Below are 20,837 nucleotides of genomic sequence, written 5' to 3' on the forward strand. Positions count from 1 at the left end.
CCTCATTGTTTTCTCTAGCTTGCAAAATATGTATTTACTTGTGTTTTGTTACTTGTAACCGCTCCATACGGCTTGTACTGTATCTGGTTAACTCTTTATATTCCCATATTGCATCTAAAGCCATGTTGAAAACGTAGCGTGTGCCGCTTTCTTTAAGGATTTAAATGCGTTGGTGAGCTTGCGATCCTCTGCCGTTTGTCATTACTATGGCCACCACCAGCTGCTCCTACACATGTACGGTGGTCAATTTTCAAAATAGTTCAGCTTCTGTCACTGTGTGGATTAATACTGAAAGTGTGTACTGAAGTTTTTACGTATGGTTAAGAATAGAGTAATATGCTGGTGTTTACTGCATTGTTTTAATGCACTCCTGCATTGGGCTCACACATACACTCTGCACTCCGGCTACTTCAGCGATGTTGATAAATTGTGGTGGGCGTTTCTCTTTGTGTCGCGCTAAATGCAGTGGACCAATCACAACAGTCTGGGTCATTGGACCAATCAGTGCCGATTAGCATCGCACTAAGGAGGGGTTTGGGAACAAATTAATCGATAAATCATGTGGGAGTCGTTGGGATAATTAGGTAAAAATAAATTCATATTATAAGACAATGAAAGTGTTTTTTGACCTTGCATGCATATGAGTCTGTTGTTGGAGACCCCCAAAATCAAAATATGACTTAAAATCTTAACCTTATCTTAAAACCTTATCTTAAAACAAGACAATATTTTGCTTGTCTAGAAAATGCAATTAAACTAGAAACAAGACAAAAATCTAAGTAAGAAAAGCATTGAAAAATATAAAATAATCTAACCAACTGCAAACTGCTTAACAATGATCTACTGTACATGTTGTATCTGCTGTATAAATGTCACCGTGTGAATGTTTAATGTTCTGAGTGTTATAAGGAAGTGTTTTTCACATCATCTGTTTGTGTTTCTGTTTATGGTAGGCGGGCTGGAAAGAGAATCATGCCACATTCATGAGTGAGCTGAAGAACCTGCAGGCATCTGGACTGACTACACTGGGTCACGCTCTTCGTGCCGCCTTCGACCTGCTCAATCTCAACAGACTTGTCTCTGGCATCGACAACTATGGGCAGGTAATCATGAAATCCTCCTTCAGACTGAAAAAACAATCTGTATTCAATAAAGAACACAATACAAGTGTACTGAAGACTCATGTCCATCAAGGCTTTTTTTCCCCTTTCTGGTAACCAGCATAAATATATTGGAGTGTAAAAGACTTCACACCAAAATCTGGCTTGAACAGTCAAAATAACAAACTACACCACTCACCACAATGGCAGTGGTGTAGAGAATAAATACAGTTGGAGTGGGAGTTTTGACGTAAAAAAAAAAACCTAAGGGTGTTTAATAAGAGGTGACACAGTAGCTTAGTGGTTAGCACTTTCGTCTCATAGCAAGAACCAGTCACTGGTTCGAGTCCCGGCCGGGCCTGTTGGCATTTCTGTGTGGAGTTGGTATGTTCTCCCCGTGTTGGCATGGGTTTCCTTCGAATGCTCCGCTTTCCCCCACACTCCAAAGACATGCACTATAGGTGAATTGGATAAATTAATTGGCTGTAGTGTATGAGTGTGTGTGTGTGTGTGTGTGTGTGAGTAAGTGAGTGAGTGAGCGAGCATGTATGGGTGTTTGCCAGTACTGGGTTGCAGCTGGAAGGGCATCCACTGTTTAAAACATATGCTGGATAAGATGGCGGCTCATTTCGCTGTGGCAACACCTGATGAATAAAGGTACTAAGCCGAAGGAAAATCAATGTTTAATAAGATATTATACGTGTATTTATCGTCCCAATAAGGCAGCAAACATGTAATGTATTTATAATGTAGCTATATATTACACTTAAAAAATAATGTTTGCTGTTTGTTCAAACTACTTATTTAAAATGAGCTGAGGCAACACAATCCTTGAAGGTTTTTTGCAACAGTTTAAATCTTTTATCTTCATTACACTTAAATTTGTAAAAACTAATGAGTTAACTTAATTCCTTCATGTTGTCCCAACACAAATCTATTGTGTGAAAATGTTTACAGTATCGTATAAATAGAAACTACATGCACAAAATGAAAACAAAATACTATTTACATCTGTAGTGTAAAGAGAATATTTTGCTATTTGCACTTAGTTTGAGTAGTATCTATCGCTGTTTGGACTTAGTCCAAATACCCACTTCCCAAATATATATATTTAATGAGGTTTATATGGGTATCCATATGAAAGCCATCCACCAAGTCCATTAAATGGAGAAGAAACCTATCTGGCTGCTCTCAATTTATGCATGTCTACGCCGGATGACATCTCCAGATTACTACAATGGCAATTGTAAAAAAGTAAAAAAAAAAATCTATTCTGAACAGGGAAATATATTTTTAACAATAGCTGATGAGCCTTTAAAGACCGACCTGTTGTGAGCTCTGGCTGTTAAATGGTTGTGTATGCCTTTATTCACCCCATCTGTTTATATTAATTTAACCTATTTCACAACAATCACGTTTAATGGAGAAATTCCAGAAAAAACTACACTACCCATCATGCAGTAGTCTCGGGCCGATATGAGATTCTGACGATATGATAACCTTGGATAAAAACATCATGGTTTTACGGTATCACTGTATTGTGATTACTGCTCTAAAATATTTTCTTTTTAAATGTCTGTGTTAACAACAAATTTTTTCCCCTTTGAACACAAGATATTTTATTTTGGGAAACATTTATAATATTTCGGAGCAGTAAACATGCCGGACTAAATAATTCAAATGAATCATAGTTAACTTCTGTTGTCATTTCCAAAACACAGATTTCTTTACAATTTAAAGTGGTATGCCTATTATGCTGTATAGAAAATTCCACCAATTAGCAAGTGGCAGCAAGCAAAGTGTGTCAGAAGAGACCAGACAGCACTGCTGAAAAAGTGGGTGGACACGAATGCTCTTTAACTTGTATCATAGCAACCAAAGTGTAGTAACAATAAAAAAAGAAGCACTCTCAAGTGCCCTATGTGTATTCAGTGCTGTCATTTTCAGCTGGCTACAAGCATTCATAGACACACAGCCTAGTATGTACTGAGAAGAACATATGCAGAGAATAGTCAGATCATATTTAAACAAATATTAATAACATAAGCAAATATCACCTCCAGTGTCAACTGAGCAAATGGTTTGTTATATCCTTGAAGAACACAAATACATTATGTAAGATATGATTTGCTGAAAACTCTTTTAGTTTATCTATCAATATGTTCCTTCACTGTAAAGTAGCTGGAAAGAAGCCATCACTGAAAAAATATCCATTTTAAAGTGTGCCAGAAGGCATGAGAGTGACCCAGCGAACATATGGGAAAACATTCTGTTGTCCAAAGCTTTAAACCTGATGCTGCCCACTGCTTCAAGCTCGCTGAGGCTTTGTAGAGGAGATGCTTTCATCAGCAGTAACAGGGGTCCTCTAAACCCACCAGAAGGAATAGATGTTGCAGCATGCTGAGATTACACAGCCAATTTTGTGGTCTTATGAAACCGTATTTTGTAAGACAACATGGCTATCACCTTAATTTAATGTGATTCGTGTTGTTTTTCATATATACAGCATCACACAGTGCAACATTTTAATTGGATTATTTGTAATTCAGAATATTCAGCTGCACACATTAAGAGCATGCTGGCTTACCTAAAATAGGATACATGCAGTTTCCCATAACCCTCAGGCATTGTGTTAATCCACATGATGATTCTGTAGTACACCAGCGTGAGTAACTGAGTGCTGACCCCTGCAGTATGGACAGAGGGAGTGCATCTTGTGCTACTCGGAGCTAGTTTGTCATGTAGTGAAGGCTACTGCATTATTTCTTCTAAGTGTGTAGGAAGTTCATGCCTCCAGTTTGTGACTCCAGTTCAGAATTAAATTCACATTTAAGATCTGGTTAATTCATTCATTCATTTTCTTTTCGACTTAGTCTCTTTATTGATCTGTCTCCACAGCAGAATGAACCGCCTGGTATTTCTGTATTTATGCAATATAAATTTGGAAAATTACATAAACTACCAATTAACGCATGGAAATGTTTTATTTTAATAAATAATTTAGCTTGCTTAATGGTTCAAAAATTTAGCATTAGAAATTTTTTTTTCTTTATGATTTCTTAATCAAAGATTAAACCAAAAACAGCAGTTTAAACATGTATTGTGTTACAGATATTCTGTTTCTTATCAATTCTGTTTTTTATTTCTGGCTTCTGATTATCAAGAGATCCAAAAAAAGGTGCCTTAAAATAATGAATAGCACAACAAAAACATGATCTTTTTAAATGTTGCTTAAGCATCAAATCAGAATATTACACTCAAAAATTTGTTTTGCTGCTTGTTCAAATTACTTAAAATGAGTTGGGATGAGATGATTAACGGTTTCAATTTTTACCACAGTCAAGGTTTTAAAAACCGTAAAAAATGTCTGTTATATCATTCCCACCATATATGCACGTTTTTGTTTTACATGTTTTTTGTAACTATTTTATTTAGTTTATTAGGGCAACAGTATCTCCAGCGGAAAAGGACCATCTACATCAAAAGCTACTGCTCCAAAATATTTTTCATGTTTCTTAAAATAAAATATATTGCATTCAGGGGGGACAAAGTTGTCGTTCTTTACCCAGACATTTAAAAAGAACTTATTTTAGAGCAGTAATAGCAATACCATGATACCGCGATATTTCTATTCAAGGTTATCATACTGTCAGAATCTTATACCGGCCCATGCCTACAGTCAAAAAAAAAAAAAAACTCTTTGGATGAAAATAATTTAACTGAGGGCAAGATTTCCATCTAATAAATTTGTTTAGCACCAACTAAAAAACTATTTACATAACTAAATGCAATTGAGTTGAAAAAACATGATTTTATCAAATAAAGGTTTAAATACATTTGTTTTTTTAATGTATTTTAACTTAAATTCAAAGGTCATATCATGTATGCGCACAATGTTTCTCACATTTGTTATCTTACATTATCCTAAATTAACTATAAAAGACATTTTAAGCATATTTCATGATTTATATCTGATTGAGACTGATCTTAGAGCTAGTTTTAGGACAGTTATTGCTCACTGAGCAAAGCGACAAACTGAGTTTTTGCTAATTAACCATGAGTACTTCTGCAAGGTGGTAATCTCAAAACTCAAAGCATTACATGAAAATCTTCTAAATCTACTAACTAAAGTGAAGATTAAACTCTAACAAGTCTTTCCATTAACTTTCAACGTCTAAAATTACTTTTATTGTCAATACCCCCCCCCCCCCCCCCCTTAATTCAATCCCATGCAAAGCATGCTGGGATCTACAAATTCCCTTACCGTGTTGCTGGACCAACACAATTCCTTCATGTTGTGTCAACAAAAAACGCTTAAGTTAACTTTATGTTTACAAATTTAAGTGGACTGAACATAAAACAAATGAATTGACCAAAGGACTTACAAGAATTGTTTTGTTTCAGCTAATTTTAAACAGGCAGTTTGAACAAGTAGAGCAGCAGTAATCATTTTGTGAGTGTAGTTAAAACAACACAGTTGTTAAGTTTTGTTTTGGAAGAACTTACAGTAATTGTTTTGTGTTCAATCCACTTAAACTAAGTTAACTTGATCAATGTTTGTTGAGACTATATGAAGGAATTGGGTGGCAGTTTTTCCAAGATTTTCCAAGGATCATGTGAGACTAAAGACTGTTGTGATGGCTTATAAAAAAAAAAAAAAAAAAAATATATATATATATATATATATATATATATATATATATATATATATATATATATATATATATATATATATATATATATATATATATATATATATATATAAAACATAATTTCAAATTATAAATAATATTGAAAATTCACAGTATTAATGTCTATAACCTAACACACAGGACAACCAGTTTGCAAAATGGATAAAAGGAAACAAACGTTTTCTGATAATTTTTCATTTTTGAACTTACTGTTACTGTTTTTTGTTTATTAATTTTATGGCAAATTGCAGTAAAAAAAGACAAAAACAATTATATTTAAGTATAGATAGTATCAATTTAAGCACATACAATAAATCAATTATACATACTAAATAAAAAGCTTAATAATATTGTGGCAGCAGTGCGGTGACCCCAGCTGGCCCATTTGGCATTTCTGTGTGGAGTTTGCATGTTCTCCTCGTGTTCTCGTGGGTTTCCTCCGGGTGCTCCCCTGCAGTCCAAGAATATGCACTATGGATGAATCGAATAAAATAAATAGGCTGTAGCCTATGTGTGTGAATCAGTGTGTATGGATGTTTCCCAGTACTGGATTGCAGCTGGAAGGGCATCCGCTGTGTAAAACATGTGCCATACGCCGGAATAGGCAGTTCATTCTGCTGTGGTGATTTCTGAAATAGAGACTATGCCGAAGGAAAATGAATGAATGAAAATTGTGGCTCAACAAAAACTACAATTGTACAATCCATATCACACAATACACTTTACTTTGAGTGTTACTGTTTATTATTATTATTATTATTATTATTTTAATATTTAGTTTGTGTTTCAGATTTTTAAAAGAAATGCTTTTTCTGTTCCAGGGTCGAAATCCGTTCTTTCTGGAGCCGTCAGTCATCATTACAATTACAGATGGAAACAAACTGACACACAGCTCGGGAGTGGCTGAGGAGGTGAGGAACAAACACACACAAATCTAACATGGCAAATTTTATTTGACCTACTTGTTCTTTTATATGTTAAACATTTCAGGTAGTGTGTCTTTGTATAAACCCCAGTGGCATCTCACTTCTTGTTTTTTTTCTCAGCTTCACCTGCCGCTGAATTCCCCATTGCCTGGTAGTGAGCTAACTAAGGAGCCGTTCCGATGGGACCAGAGACTCTTCGCCCTGGTCCTGCGTCTGCCAGGAGTGGCCGTGCCCGACAGTGAGCAGCTGGGAAGTGTGCCCACTGATGAGTCTGCCATAACCCAGATGTGTGAGGTCACTGGAGGTACAGCCACTGGGTCAAAATCTTACACTTTAAAGTGTCGTCACATTGGAATGACTTGAATTTGCAGGCAAAATCCAGTCATTCCTAAAGCGATTGGGTATTTTGTGTAAAGACTAAAAACTCCCCATGAAGGTCTGATTAGTTTGTTGTTCACTTGAATTTATCACTTAAAACTAAAGAGCGCAGCTTGGTTTAAAGGGACTTTCTTTTTGAGTGTTTTATGCATTAATACTTTATTGACAATAGACAGTGATAATTTTGTATCCAATGGTAATTTAGTATTAATGTGACCCCACTTTTAGGCCAAGATTTATTAAACTCCTCAAAATAATGCATGTATAGCACTTAAATCTTCTGTGAGTGATCTACTGACAAACTAACAAAATTAATGAGCAAATTAATGACACTGATGAAGCTGATATATTTTCATAATGACCATTGGACAGCCTATCATAGTCAGAGGCAGGTAAATCTACTAACAATTCACACGCTAAATAGATTTAAGAGATAGTTCACTCAAATTTCCCACCCTCATGTGCGATCAAATCCTTTATAAGTTTCTTTTTTCTGTTTAACACAAAAGAATATATTTTGAAGAAAGACCTTAAACCTCTGACATCCGGCAGCTAGCTCTCTGCAACTCTGGATGGGAGACAACATGGGAAAGCTAGGTTCCTGCCGGAAGTGGTGTTAGTGAGACCAGCAGGGGGCGCTCAACCTGGGGTCTATCTGCGTCCTAATGCCCCAGTATATTGATAGGGACTCTATACTGCTCAGTGAGTGCTGTCTTTCGGATGAGACAATAAATCGAGGTGATTAAAAATCTTAAGATGTCCTTCGAAAAAAAATAGGGGTTTGCCCTCTGGCCTCTGTTCATTATGGCCTCCTAACCATCCCCATATCATAATTGGCTTTATCAGTCCTCATCTCCTCTCCACCAAACAGCTGGTGTGTTGTGTACAGTCTAGCGCAATATGGCTGCGGTGGCGTCATCCAGGTGGATGCTGCACACTGGTGGTGGATGTGGAGATTCCCCCCAGAATTGTGTAAAGCGCTTTGAGTGTTCAGAAAAGGGCTATATAAATGTTAAGAAAATTATTATTATTATTATTATTATTATTATTATTATTATTATTATTATTATTATTTAATATCCAGAATAGGAAAAGCAAATACCACAGAGGTTGATGGTTAGAAGTTTTTAGCTTCCTTAAAAAAATTTTGAGTTTAAATCAACGACAGAAACTCGAATAGGTTTGGAACAAGTAAAGGTTTGAGTAAATAAATTTTCATTTTTGGGTGAACTATCCCTTTAAGACATTATTTTCTGCCATTAAATAATGGCATAAATAACTGTAAACTTAAAACAATCAAGTCACTAAATTCCATTAATTTTGCATCTGAATGGAATCTTCAATAAATGTCTATGAAATAAGCTCTGCTACAAAAATAACCACCTCTTTTCATCTGTAGTTTCACTGTCTCTACTAAATCTGACAGTAGTTTTTAACGCCAAAGGGGAGGGTTTGTACTCAACCATTTTAAGTTTATGAAATTGCATCAAATTGTCTTCTAGACATAAAAGCTGGTAAAGGCTGAATTTCATCTCAGCCCTCCTAAAAATCTGCAATTAATCTGTCAACGCTTTTTACAAATCTGTAATTACTGGGTCCCTCTTCAATGCGGTGCTCAAATGTGTGCTCTTCTTCATTTTCACATGCAAACTCTCTTGTTTTTCCCAATGAAATCACAACATGAAGTGCAATTTTGATATAGTTAAAATGAAAATGAGTTCAGCTTGGATTACATTTGCGATAACAAAGAGTAATCGTTCACCCTAAAATGAAAGTTCTGTGATCATTTTCATTCCAAAACTGTTTGACTTGGAAGATGGAGATGATTGGAGATGATTGTCTATAATGATGAAAGTTAAAGCTGTTTGTTTACCAACATTCTCCAAATCATCCTCTTTTATGTAAGATAGAAAATAACAGAATGAGGATGAACAAATGGTGATGAAAATGGAATTTTTGATGAATTATCCCTTTAAACGGCTAGAAGCATCAACAGCTAGTGTTCAGATAAGTGATTGTAAGACTAAAATCTTAGATTCCTAAATGTTTTCCAGAAGCCAAACTTTATTTTTCAGTGAAACTGACTAATAAGATGCTGAAGGGAAGTAATCTGCTGCCACCGACGTATTTGAGTGTATGGTGGAATTTGTTTTCACTTCTGTTGCATTTTGGATAATGTTCTCACCGTGCACTTAAAGCGATAGATCACCCACAAATTAGAGTTTACTCTTCATTAACTCTAGCCATTCAGTATGTATTTATTTAGTAGCACATTAAAGAAGATGTTTAGCATTTTAGCATCGTAAAATGCAAGTCAGCAGCTACTAGCAATTTTAGAGTAAAAAAACACGCACAGGCTAAACAAAATGAATACTTGTGACTCAAGATGATGTGCTGAGATAGTAAAATCTGACTAAAAATCCTCTTTAATGATCTTCTGATGAAAACTTATGTCTAGACTGGCCTTATGGGGCACAAATGAACAGCAACTATCCCTTGAAGATTCATTAGCTTTTTTAAAATTTCAGTTATGAAACTGAATTTCATAATGCAGATGAGCTTATTTATCTCACAGCTCATCTAAATCTCTTTATCTTATCCTCTCTCTTTGTAAGGCCGCTCTTACTGTGTAAGAACCCAAAGGATGCTGAACCAGTGTCTTGAGTCTCTCGTCCAAAAGGTGTTGAGTGGAGTTGTAATACATTTTGAGAAAACCGGTCCAGATCCACCAGTGATTGGTGAAGGTAAGTGCTAATAATATGACCATGTTAGTTTTGTGCTTTTGATAAAACAGCTAATACACAGACTGATGTTCTCTTTTGTACAGATGGTCTTGTGGATCCAGCTCGTCCTTTGACGTCCTTCAGTCCACAGCCTTGGCACAGCTGCCACAAGCTCATTTACGTCCGGCCCAACCCCAAGACTGGCGTACCTGTGGGTCACTGGCCAATCTCAGAATCCTTCTGGCCAGACCAAAACTCCCCTACTTTGGTAAATAATAAAACCTCCCAAATGCAGCTTATAAGAGTTAATGAATGTCATCTGTTGTTTGTCATCAGTTGGCATTTCTGTGTGGAGTTTGCTTATCCTTCCTGTGTTTATGTGGGTTTCCTCCGGGTGCTCCATTTTATCTCACTGTCCAAAGACATGCGCTATAGGTGAATTGGGTAAGCTAAACTGGCCGTAGTGTACGAGTGTGAATGTGAGAGTGTAGGTGTGTTTCCCAGTAGTGGGTTGCGGTTGGAAGGGCATCCGCTGTGTAAAACATATGATGGAAAAGTTGGCGGTTCTTTCCGCTTTGGCAACCTCTGAAATAAAGACTAAGCTGAAGGAAAATGAATGAATGAATGAATAAATTATGTAAATATTAAGTGAAATCTTAGGTTTCAAACATTTATTTAATATTACAGTATTGTTAGTGATGTACATCAACAATGCAACTCTTAATTCTTGTGGTTTGTGTGCAGATCTTTCTGTTTGTTTGCCAGCAAAATTGTGTTGAATTCATAGACTGTAAAATATAGGTTGAATTCAGAGCTTAAGGGTTGTTGTAAACATTTCAGATTGTACTTAGTATTGTTGTGTCTCCACTACTGGATTGGCTAAAGGATCCTAGTGCATTATGAGTTTATGAGTGTTTCCCTAACATTTGGTCAGAAGAGAATGCCGTAGTCATTTTTTTCTTTGTTTTCTTCAGTTATGTCCGACTTTCAGAAAAATTATTTGTCTTTGTGTTGCTGCAAGACAGCTGCCGTTTCTTTATAAAAGCCTTATTAGCAGTGAATCACCTCTTCAAATTAAACATAAACCTGAAACTAAACAAATTAACTTAAAACTAACTTTGAACTTTAGAAAAATTACTGAAAAACAAATAAAAATATAAAACTTTATTGAATTAAATTATTAATAACTATAATATAAAATAAAAACTGAACATATGAAAAATAAATCTTTGGGAAAAAAAAACGTAATAAAATATAAATTAGACCAAACCCTTAATATAAAACTAAAATACAATTAGAAACTCAGGCTGTTTTTTTTTTCCCAACATTTCCTCAGATCTGGGACAAATGATTTTTAACCATAGTAAAAAAATGTGTTAAATCTAGCTTATGATTCTGCAGAATTGGCTAAAATATTTGATGAAGAAACACAGAAGGACTTTTTGTGGAGCTCTGGGACCTGGCAGACGGTCCGTCGTAGCTTCTTTCTGTGTGCAAAAAAAAAAAAAAATTCAGAGAATCCTTATTAAAATGGAAAAGTACCAGGATTGTAAAAAAAGCAGGAGTTTGGATAGGTGCATTAGCATTGGCTCATCCAAGCCGAGTGGATGAAGCAATTTATTAGCCAAAGGTAATGACCTCTGAAAACTAAAGGTTAGCTTTCATCTTGTTCAAACAGTGCTAATGAATGTGGATGAAGATAAGAGAGCTGAATGGAGCGGTAACACGAGGAAAGGCTTCACTGTCCTGAGGTTTCCCACCCCCTCGCCGTCTATTCTCTCTTAAACAGTGCACTGTAGAGACAGCAGCTGGTGTCATGCCAAAGTGCCACAGCTCAGCTCAGCCTGTGGGCATAGCAAGAGAGACATTGCCAGCAGAATAAGACTGCAGCTCACCAGAGCTTAACATGAGGTCATTTCCTTCCTCGCATATCCACTGTCGAGTCTCCAATATTGTGAATCAGTAGTACTTTGGGCTGGAGTACAAATTTAGCTGTTCTTAGCCAATAAACTGACCGTGATATTTTATTTGTCCATAGCAAGTTAAACATGCTTTATCTAAGTTTTTGACTCTTGTAAAGCATAAAATAGCATAATATGTTTGCAGATAGAAACATGCCAAGTGAACATTCTAGTTTATCTGAAAAATATGAGTTACATGCCAGAACAGCTGTCTTTGTTTTAGTTCTTTTAACCCGCCCACTGACACTTTTGCCAATTATATTTCAGCACCCCAGGTTGCCCTGTTGGAAAACATTGCATTTCATTCATTCAGTCAGAAAGCCTCTCAAAGCATGCGTCCATGACCGAAGTGCAACCTCTGGTGGACAGTAGTAGACTCCAAAATGAGACACAGATTCAGAGTTCCACTTGAGGTGGTTGTTAATTAGCTATTAATATAAATATTACAAACGTAAACATCAGGTGAGCAGGTTACATTGTAACCTTGTGTCGTAACAACACGCTACGTGACGAAATTTGCAGAAATAAGCAATTTGGCTGTTTACACCAGACAAAACACGACAGAAATTGAAATACAGCTATTAATAGAGGTATACCTGAGGTCATCATTCTCAGTTTTCTGTTGTTCAGCTGCAAGAATTAGAAGTCGTTTCTAAAATATCAATTTCAGGTGTTGGTTAGGACAAAAACCCCTTTAATATGGTAAATATTCCTTCTATCAGGTGCCTTTGCTTTTATATAAAACACAATTTAAATCAGCCTTAAATCAGTCTTTAGGCTTAATAGTCAGGCTTGCTCCTGTTGATCCTCAATCTGGCATCCTGCGCTTGCGTTTGTTTTGATCCAGGAATGCAATGCCTAGTTTAACCACTGGATGTCAAACTTGCATACTGCCCCTTTTAATTATGAATTAGCATTTTTACATTCATTTTTAATCTGATGCTGTTTTTTTTTTACATTTGTTGTACATTTCAGTTTAGTTAAATTTTTTATTCATGTTTTTGTTTAGTTAAATTTTTTTTTTTTTTTGCATATTTCTATTTAGTTTTTATATATTTAGGTTCTGTTTTAGTTTTAGCAATTCTAGTTTAACCGAGCAGAATCTGTCCAGTGTCGAACAAAGCAGAGATTAATGTTTGCACAGCTATCTCGTGTGCAAAAATGACTGTTTGAATAGACACTGAATCCAAAATCACAAAAATGCAATGAATAAAAGTAGAAATGATAACAAATTCAGACGATCCTAGAGTTTGAGCATATGCAGTTGTATATGCAGTTAAACATGCCTAGTTTTTGGACCAGGGGGGCAAGTCGGAGCACTCTGGTCCCCCGGGCTCTGCTCTGGTTGGGGAAATTCCAAATTGAACCAAAATAATCCATTACAATTGGCTTATGATTGGCAAGCAAAATTCGGGACATTGCAACCTGCAGAACAAAAAAAAACATGCCTAGTTTTGTTTGTCAGAATAAATATTTTACATGCCCATTGAAAAGATTGTTATATGTTTCCTTTGCGTATATATAACTTTTTGTGTATATAAGTTATAAATGCATAATTTTCTTAACTTATATGTTTGGTTGTAAAAACTCATCTAAAGATTGTCATGACCACGATCTAACCCTCATAGAGACAACATTCACTCTCATTTAGATTACAATTCTGCCACCATATGAATTGCAACTCCCCTAAGGCACCACACACATAAACCTGTCCCGGTTCTCCGTTGATTACACATACACACACCTAAGAGCTACTCAAGACTTATGACTTAAGACTTATTATATGGACCATATAAATAGCACACACACTCACAGAGTGTGATTGCTGAGTCTTGTTTGGTTCATACCCTGTAACATTTCAAAGTGTTCCATTGTCTTGCCATGCCCTGTTTTCTGACCCTCGTCTTGCTAATTGTTTTATGTTGTTTGCCGCCTGAATTGATCTCTTTGCTTGTGACCCCGAGTACTCTTTTGGATAACCTGCATGCTCCTGCTTTGCTCCTGTGTTGACCATTGCCTTCCTGACCATTCTTTGTTGAATAAAGGACTGCATCCTAAGTTACACAGATGTTTTGCTAAACAGCTGCTGGTCAGTTTTTCACCACAGAATAATTAGTGCTTGTTTATTCTGTAAACAATAATGCATTTTTTTCTAATTATTATTTTATTTCAGGTTGTTTTTGAGTGACTTCTGTTAGTTTCAATTAGTTTAATTTATTTAATTTATTTTGAACATTTTTATTTCAGTTAAATAAAATGATTTTGACCAATAGTTTTAGTTTTTGTCTCGGTTTTACACTGTAAAAGTTGCAGGATTCCGTCATTAATGTTGTCCCAATACTAATCGGTTAAGTTAACTTAAATTTAAGTGGATTGAACATAAAACATTTAAGATGTACCTAAATCTCGTTTTTAATAAGCAGTTTAAACAAGTGTAGTTTTCATTTACTAAAATACCCTCAAATGAATCAGTTGCTTGGGTTTATTTAGTGTTCAGTCAGACGGTTGTGAGATTATCTGCTCAGGCAATGAACAGCTTGTGTTGTCATGTGCCTAAAACGCATGGGTCATTACCCACTGGTGTTGTGATTACAGATGAATTGGTCATATCTTGTAATAGAGAGAATGTATTGCAGAGATTAATGCCTGTTTTTTCTTCTTTCTTTCTTTCTCTCTGTAGCCTCCTCGTTCTGCCCATCCTGTGGTGCGGTTTTCCTGTGTTGACTGTGAGCCGATGGTTATCGACAAGCTGCCTTTTGACAAATATGAGCTGGAGCCGTCCCCGCTCACCCAGTACATCTTAGAAAGGAAATCTCCGCACATGTGCTGGCAGGTGGGACACCTTTTCACACAACTATTTAATTTGATCTGTATTTAGCATGCCGTCTTTCACAGCCCCCAGACTGCCGCTTGCCTACAGCCGAGTTTCATGCTGATAGATATCATAGTGTTAAAAGAGTGGAAAGAAGCAGTGGGTGTTTAGTTATTCTCTATTTACCGCAATGTAAAGTCGCTATTGCTTACCGCTTAACAGTGATGGTTGTGAAAGTCCTCCATTTAGCAACTGGTTAAGCAGTAGTTGGAATGAGATTTTGTTTTGTAGCTTTCCCTTGCTGTTTTAAAGTTTAGGATTTCTTTAAGCAAGGACTTTAACAAACATTTGGAAATGATTTTGAGCTGAATGGTTAAAATCCCACATATGTAATTACTTATGACATAATTGCTTATTAAGTTTGACAGATAGGTTGCACTGACACTAAACTGGTATGGAGATGTGAGAGTGAAGTGACAGTGGCAAATGTCTTGAGAAATACAGCCTTTGATTCAGTTTGGGATTATAGTATCTTATTAATTGACTCTGCAAATGAAATCTTTTATTTGGCAATGTGGTACCTACTTTTGTTTTTGTTGTTTTGTTGTTTTTGCCATGGTCTGAAGATGATCAGTCACAATTAGAGAGATCAGATCAGATCAGACACTCACTTATGGCATCGTCAATATCGTTTTCTTAGCAAGACAAAGAATTACTGACGCTATCTAAATACTATTCTTTACTTTTTGATTTGGGTAATTTGTATGAATTTGTATGATCGCATTTGTACAATTTAATACAATTTTTTTCATTCCCCCTAATAACAGATGTGTTTAGGGTTGGAGTCTGGTGCCACACTTAAAAATCGTACATTTTAATTCGACTTAACACGAGTTCGTAGAAACTAGCCACTAAACTGACAAAACATAAAATAGTTACATTGCCTTGTGAGATCAGGCTGGAATTACAATTTCTAAACCACTTTTCTGAAGATAAGCAAAACTAATTAAAAGCTTTTAACATTGTTTTAAATTTCATATGAATACTTTTTAGCCACATGGTGATCTTCCTTTTTGAATGCCTTCAGGGCGAACCCCTCAGAAGACAGCAAACATAATGGTTCTGTTCTGTTCAGGTCATGCATTTCAAAACACGTCAACATATGGCTCATCCCTATGCCCTAATCCCTCTGCAAGTTATTCTATAAATTAGTTAGTTATTCAAAACTAACTAGGGTTATCGAGTTGTACTGCAAACATCTTTTGGTGAGCTATTCCTACAATTAGTAAGTTACTCAAAAAAAGTTTGTTAACACTAATCAGCTTTAAAAAAAAATGTATGACATAGTTTAAAGCATAATCAATATGATGATCTGGTTTAACTGTGTAAATTGGATTAACAGATTGCCAGAACAGCAGGTTCTTCCAAAAAATGAAAGTGGTTGAACAAGTGTGGATTCGAAATCATTTGTATCATAAACTAAAAACATTTTGTTTTTCACACTAACGTGAGTCCAAATTTAAACAACTGGTGATGCTACTGGTGTTGTCATACCCCATTCACACAGGGCATCAGCGTCAACGCTTTCCATTCACTTTGAATGGGTGATGCCAGGCATTGCCGAACTGCATTGTGAATCCGTCGGCGCCACTTAAGAGACGTTGCTCGCTGCAGAAGTTGGGACTAGCTCAACTTTTCAAGCGCCAACGGAAGCGTCAGCCAATCAGATAGCTGTATGCAAATACACCAGCTAGACAGTGGCCTATAGCTGACTGAATTTCATTGGCTTACGCTGCCATGACGATCGCATCAGCCCCAACTTCAGACATGCCTTCAGTCAAGCGTTGACGCTAAAGCCCCGTGTGAGTGGGGCGTTACTGTTGAAATTTTGCCTTCTAGTTTTGTATTCTATTATAACCCAGCAAGCATTTTTTGTTTCTAAAAGATGTCTAATAGACGTCAAAACATAGCCGTCTTGGCTAAAACAAGACTAAATTTGGGCTGTCATTGAAAATCTAATAGACGTCTAAGAATAGGCCAAAATTAGACTAGTTAATTAGACAAACAAACAGAAATAAATGACTACACATGTAAAGTTTGTCTAATCTGTCTATTTGACGACTAGTCTAGTTTTGGGCAGTTCTTAGATGTCATTTTCACTGCCAGCCCAAGTTTAACCTTGTTTTAGCCAAGATGACTATGTTTAGACGTCTATTAAACACAAAAATTGTTTGATGGGAAGGGACTTTCACAGAATAAGCATTTTCACAGTGTTCTTTATCCTCAACTGTATTTTGTTGAATGTCATTGTTGATAAATCTCAGCCTAGTTCCTAGTAAAGCTGCAAATGCAACAAGGTATGTCATTCTTCAGTCTTCAGGGGAACTTCCGGAGTCTTTATTCTCTTTGTGGCTACGTCGCATAGTCCTTTAACTCTCTGGCTCAAAAGCCCCTATAGACTTATGAGCAGAAAATCAATACAAACACTAAAGATTTATACATCAGATTTTTTTGTATGTACACTGAAAAAAAATGATTAATTGGATTTACTCATTTGTTTTAAGTGGTTGCAAAAAACTAATGCAGGCTGAATTTAAACAAACAAATTAAGTTCAATGTAACTAAACTTGATTTGTTTGTTTAAATTCAGCCCATATAAACTGTTTTTAAGCACTTACCTTGAAAAATGTAGTAAATTCAATTATTCGTTTATTTCGGTGTACAGTTAATTAGAACATTTGAGTGCTTATAGTCCTTCAAATATGAATTTAGGTAAGTTTAGGCTGTAGTTCTGAAATGATGAATACTGGTCTCTCAAGAGCCATTACCTAGAGTATTTAGTTTCTGGAAAGAGCTTGCACTAATCAGAGTAACTGTTTAGCTTTATCATACTTCATTTTATTGCTGCTGCTGCTTGTATATAAATAAACACATGCAATAAATCCCTTCGTCAATACCTGGAAATGTTTTTTGCAAGTCCATTCTTCTGATATGTTGTTCCCACTGGCACCGCACATTTAGCTCCAACTAAATGTACCAGTAACTGAACCTTTGTATTTGTTCTTTCACCATGGTTACGATGTTGCATGATTATTGTATCTCACTAGGCAGCATTTAATGGAAAGAATCTCAATGGTAGATAAATAACAAAGAGCTTATCCATTTTAAGCACATTTAGAGGCATTTATAGCACACCAGTCTCCGAGGAGCCCTTTCTCCTAATGAGCTGTTGATGAATGGGTTTTTGTCTCTGAGAAACCGTTTCATGTGAGCTCTCGGGAAAAACTAATGTAAACTCCTCTCCCTCTTTTCCCAGGTGTTTGTGAACTGCAGTGGCAAACACAGTGATGTTGCCCACCCGTTCGGCTACCTGAAGGCCAGCACGACACTCACCTGCGTCAACCTCTTCGTCATGCCTTACAACTATCCTGTCCTGTTGCCACTCCTCGGTGCGTGTGTTTCCTCATAGATATTTTCTGTTTGCATGTTCACAATATTTATCTGTAAATTAACTCATTCATGCAACACTATGTCTAGGATATTGCATGCCCAGGGGCACTTTCCTGGTAACGAAAAAAGGAAAATTAGTTGTAAATAAAAAAATATAAATCAAAACTATTAAATACTCAGGTTGGCAAAAATACCCCAAGACTTGGACCCTATATATGGGATTGCTGTAATTTATTACGCTGCCCCTGCAGACTAAATACATATATTTTGACTTTGTCCATAAATCACTTTTTTCTGGCTATCATACCTCAAGCATTTCTCATCTGTGTCAAAAATGCAAATCAAAACTGTGTCCTCTAAATGCACTTTTTGTACTTTCTTCGAATATAGCAGGGTTATGGAGTTGTACTGCAAACGTCTTTGCATTTTTGACCAGCCGATTGGAATGTTATCACTCCATTGAATGGGCGTTATCAGCTGATAGATATGGGCCAGTATGGGCCTTATGTGCCTACTTTTAGGCTTAGATGGCTGTTATCATTCATCCACATGGTTAATCAGTTATAGATCACATACGGCTGCGGCTGGAAGGTAACAAGAAACATTTGTATTATTTATTAAATTTCCCATTAAAAACACATCAATAAACCCAACTATCACAGTTACATAAAAACAGATCCGGATCTGGAGTCTTCTCTATTAGTATAGCTGATTAACCATGTAGATGGATGATAACAGCCTTCAGAGCCTACCAGTAGGCACAGAAGGCATCTACTGGCCCATATCTATCAGCTGATAACCACTGATGACGTCCATTCAATCCAGTGATAACATTTGAAGCGGGTGTTTTTGACACTGTTGTCAAGACGGTTTATTCTTTTATTATGGAATCAAAGATTTCAACTACGTTTTGACAACTGGTTGCGAGATGTAGTGAGTTTCATCGGTTTGGAAAAAAAAACAGGTTTACAATAAATGGCAAAACTAGTACTTTTCTAAAACGTGGGGCCCCTTTAGAATGGTCTTTTCTGAGCATGTGAGTGCCTCTACAGACTGTCAAGCTAAACCTTAGGGATTTTCAATTGCAAAGCAAATGTAATTAAATACATTGTATAAATACCTGAGGACTATTGTTCATAATGTTAGGTTATTGAGGTTCATGTGTACAGTGTACAGGTTTTTTTCTTTAATTTCATTTTGGTTAGAGGGAAGGGGTGGAAATAATATTAGTTTAAATGTCTCTATAGAATTACAGATAAAAAAGTGATAAATACTTACTGTAAATAAATAAATAAAATAAATATATAAAAACCCATGTGGTTATGTTGAAACATTTATATAGTGTATAAAGCCATGATTATGAAATGTCCTTGTATTTTATACACGACATTTCAAAGATCACTGTAAATTAACTAATGTATACAAAGCCAAAGCCAAAAGCCAAAATGTCATTTATATAGAATAATAGTTTTCAACCTACTTATGATGTTTTCCTAAATTTAGAAAGGTGTTACTTTGACCAACTATCTTGTTTTAATGGTGTAAATATGCTCTAAAAATTATATTTTTTTCTGAAACACATACTGTACACAAAAAAAACTTTTCGTACTTTTTGTCTTGTTTCTAATCCAAGTGTCTAAAAAGAAATCTTAAATGATGAAGCATTTTCTAGACAAGCAAAAAAAAACTGTCTTTGTATTTATACTAAAATCATGTGAGTTTTTTTTTCATTAAAACATGTCAAATAATCTGCCAATGGGCTAAGCAAAATAATCGTATTTTTCCTTTTGAGATTATTTTGCTTAGCCCATTGGCAGATTATTTTGCTTGTTTTAATGAAAAAACTCACTTAATTTTAGTATAGATACAAACAAGACAGTTTTTCACTTGTCTAGAAAATGCTTCTTTATTTAAGATTAAATTTACAACAAAATTGGCAACGCAGTGGCGCAGTAGGTAGTGGGTCAGTTGGCGTTTCTTTGTGGAGTTTGCATGTTCTCCCTGCATTCGCGTGGAATTCCTCTGCGTGCTCCAGTTTCCCCCACAGTCCAAAGACATGTGGTATATGTGAATTGGGTAGGCTAAATTGTCCTTAGTGTATGAGTGTGAATGAGTGTGTATGGTTGTTTCCCAGAGATGATTGGGAAAAGATCACAGAGATCATGTGGCTGAAAGGACAAAAAAACGTGCTGGATAAGTTGGCAGTTCATTCCGCTGTGGCGACCCCGGATTAATAAAGGGACTAAGCCGAAAAGAAAATGAATGAATGATTAAACAACTAAATTGTATTTTTTGCTTGTCTAGAAAATTATATTTGGTATTCGATATCAAAAATAAAAAAAGATAAAAAAAATCTGAGTAAGAAAAGCATTTGCAGTTTAACTGTTAAATCCTTAATTGGTTGCATGTATGTGTGTTACAAATGAAAGCACTTTGTAAATTGCAGCTGAAATTATATGTTCTGTTCTTGTTTCATTTCCTCATTCTGAAAAAATGACTGAAAGGATGCATTTCAGTGCTGTAGTAATGGAGTACCTGCCTAACCATCTCTTATTCTCCTTTCAGATGATTTGTTTAAAGTGCACAAACTAAAGCCAAACCTCAAGTGGCGGCAGTCCTTTGAAATGTACCTGAAGTCCATGCCTCCGTACTATCTACTGGTAGGACAATCTTTTTTCCTGCTTCATAAAAAAAAAAAAAACATACATCCCAAAAGAGTACAGAAGTGTCCCTCAAAAAAAAAAGCCAAGTTTCTTTGTCCATCTAAATTGGTCCAGTGTTCAATTTGTGTGCACA

General features: G+C 35.9%; 1 protein-coding gene across 3 annotated transcripts in view; it reads left to right on the forward strand.

The window, feature by feature from the left end:
• The window catches only part of ints6l (integrator complex subunit 6 like), a 43,665-nt gene that overhangs the window by 11,168 nt on the left and 11,660 nt on the right, over window positions 1–20,837 (forward strand). For 2 of the 3 annotated variants that reach the window (XM_017358997.4, NM_200434.2), the window contains 8 exon segments: window positions 954–1,103; window positions 6,613–6,702; window positions 6,838–7,021; window positions 9,711–9,839; window positions 9,923–10,086; window positions 14,460–14,612; window positions 17,908–18,040; window positions 20,607–20,701. In XM_017358997.4, the coding sequence (XP_017214486.1) occupies window positions 954–1,103; window positions 6,613–6,702; window positions 6,838–7,021; window positions 9,711–9,839; window positions 9,923–10,086; window positions 14,460–14,612; window positions 17,908–18,040; window positions 20,607–20,701 (1,098 nt within the window). 3 annotated transcript variants of the gene reach the window in all.

The sequence above is a fragment of the Danio rerio genome, chromosome 14, assembly GCF_049306965.1.
Source record: "Danio rerio strain Tuebingen ecotype United States chromosome 14, GRCz12tu, whole genome shotgun sequence".
Lineage (NCBI taxonomy): Eukaryota > Metazoa > Chordata > Actinopteri > Cypriniformes > Danionidae > Danio > Danio rerio.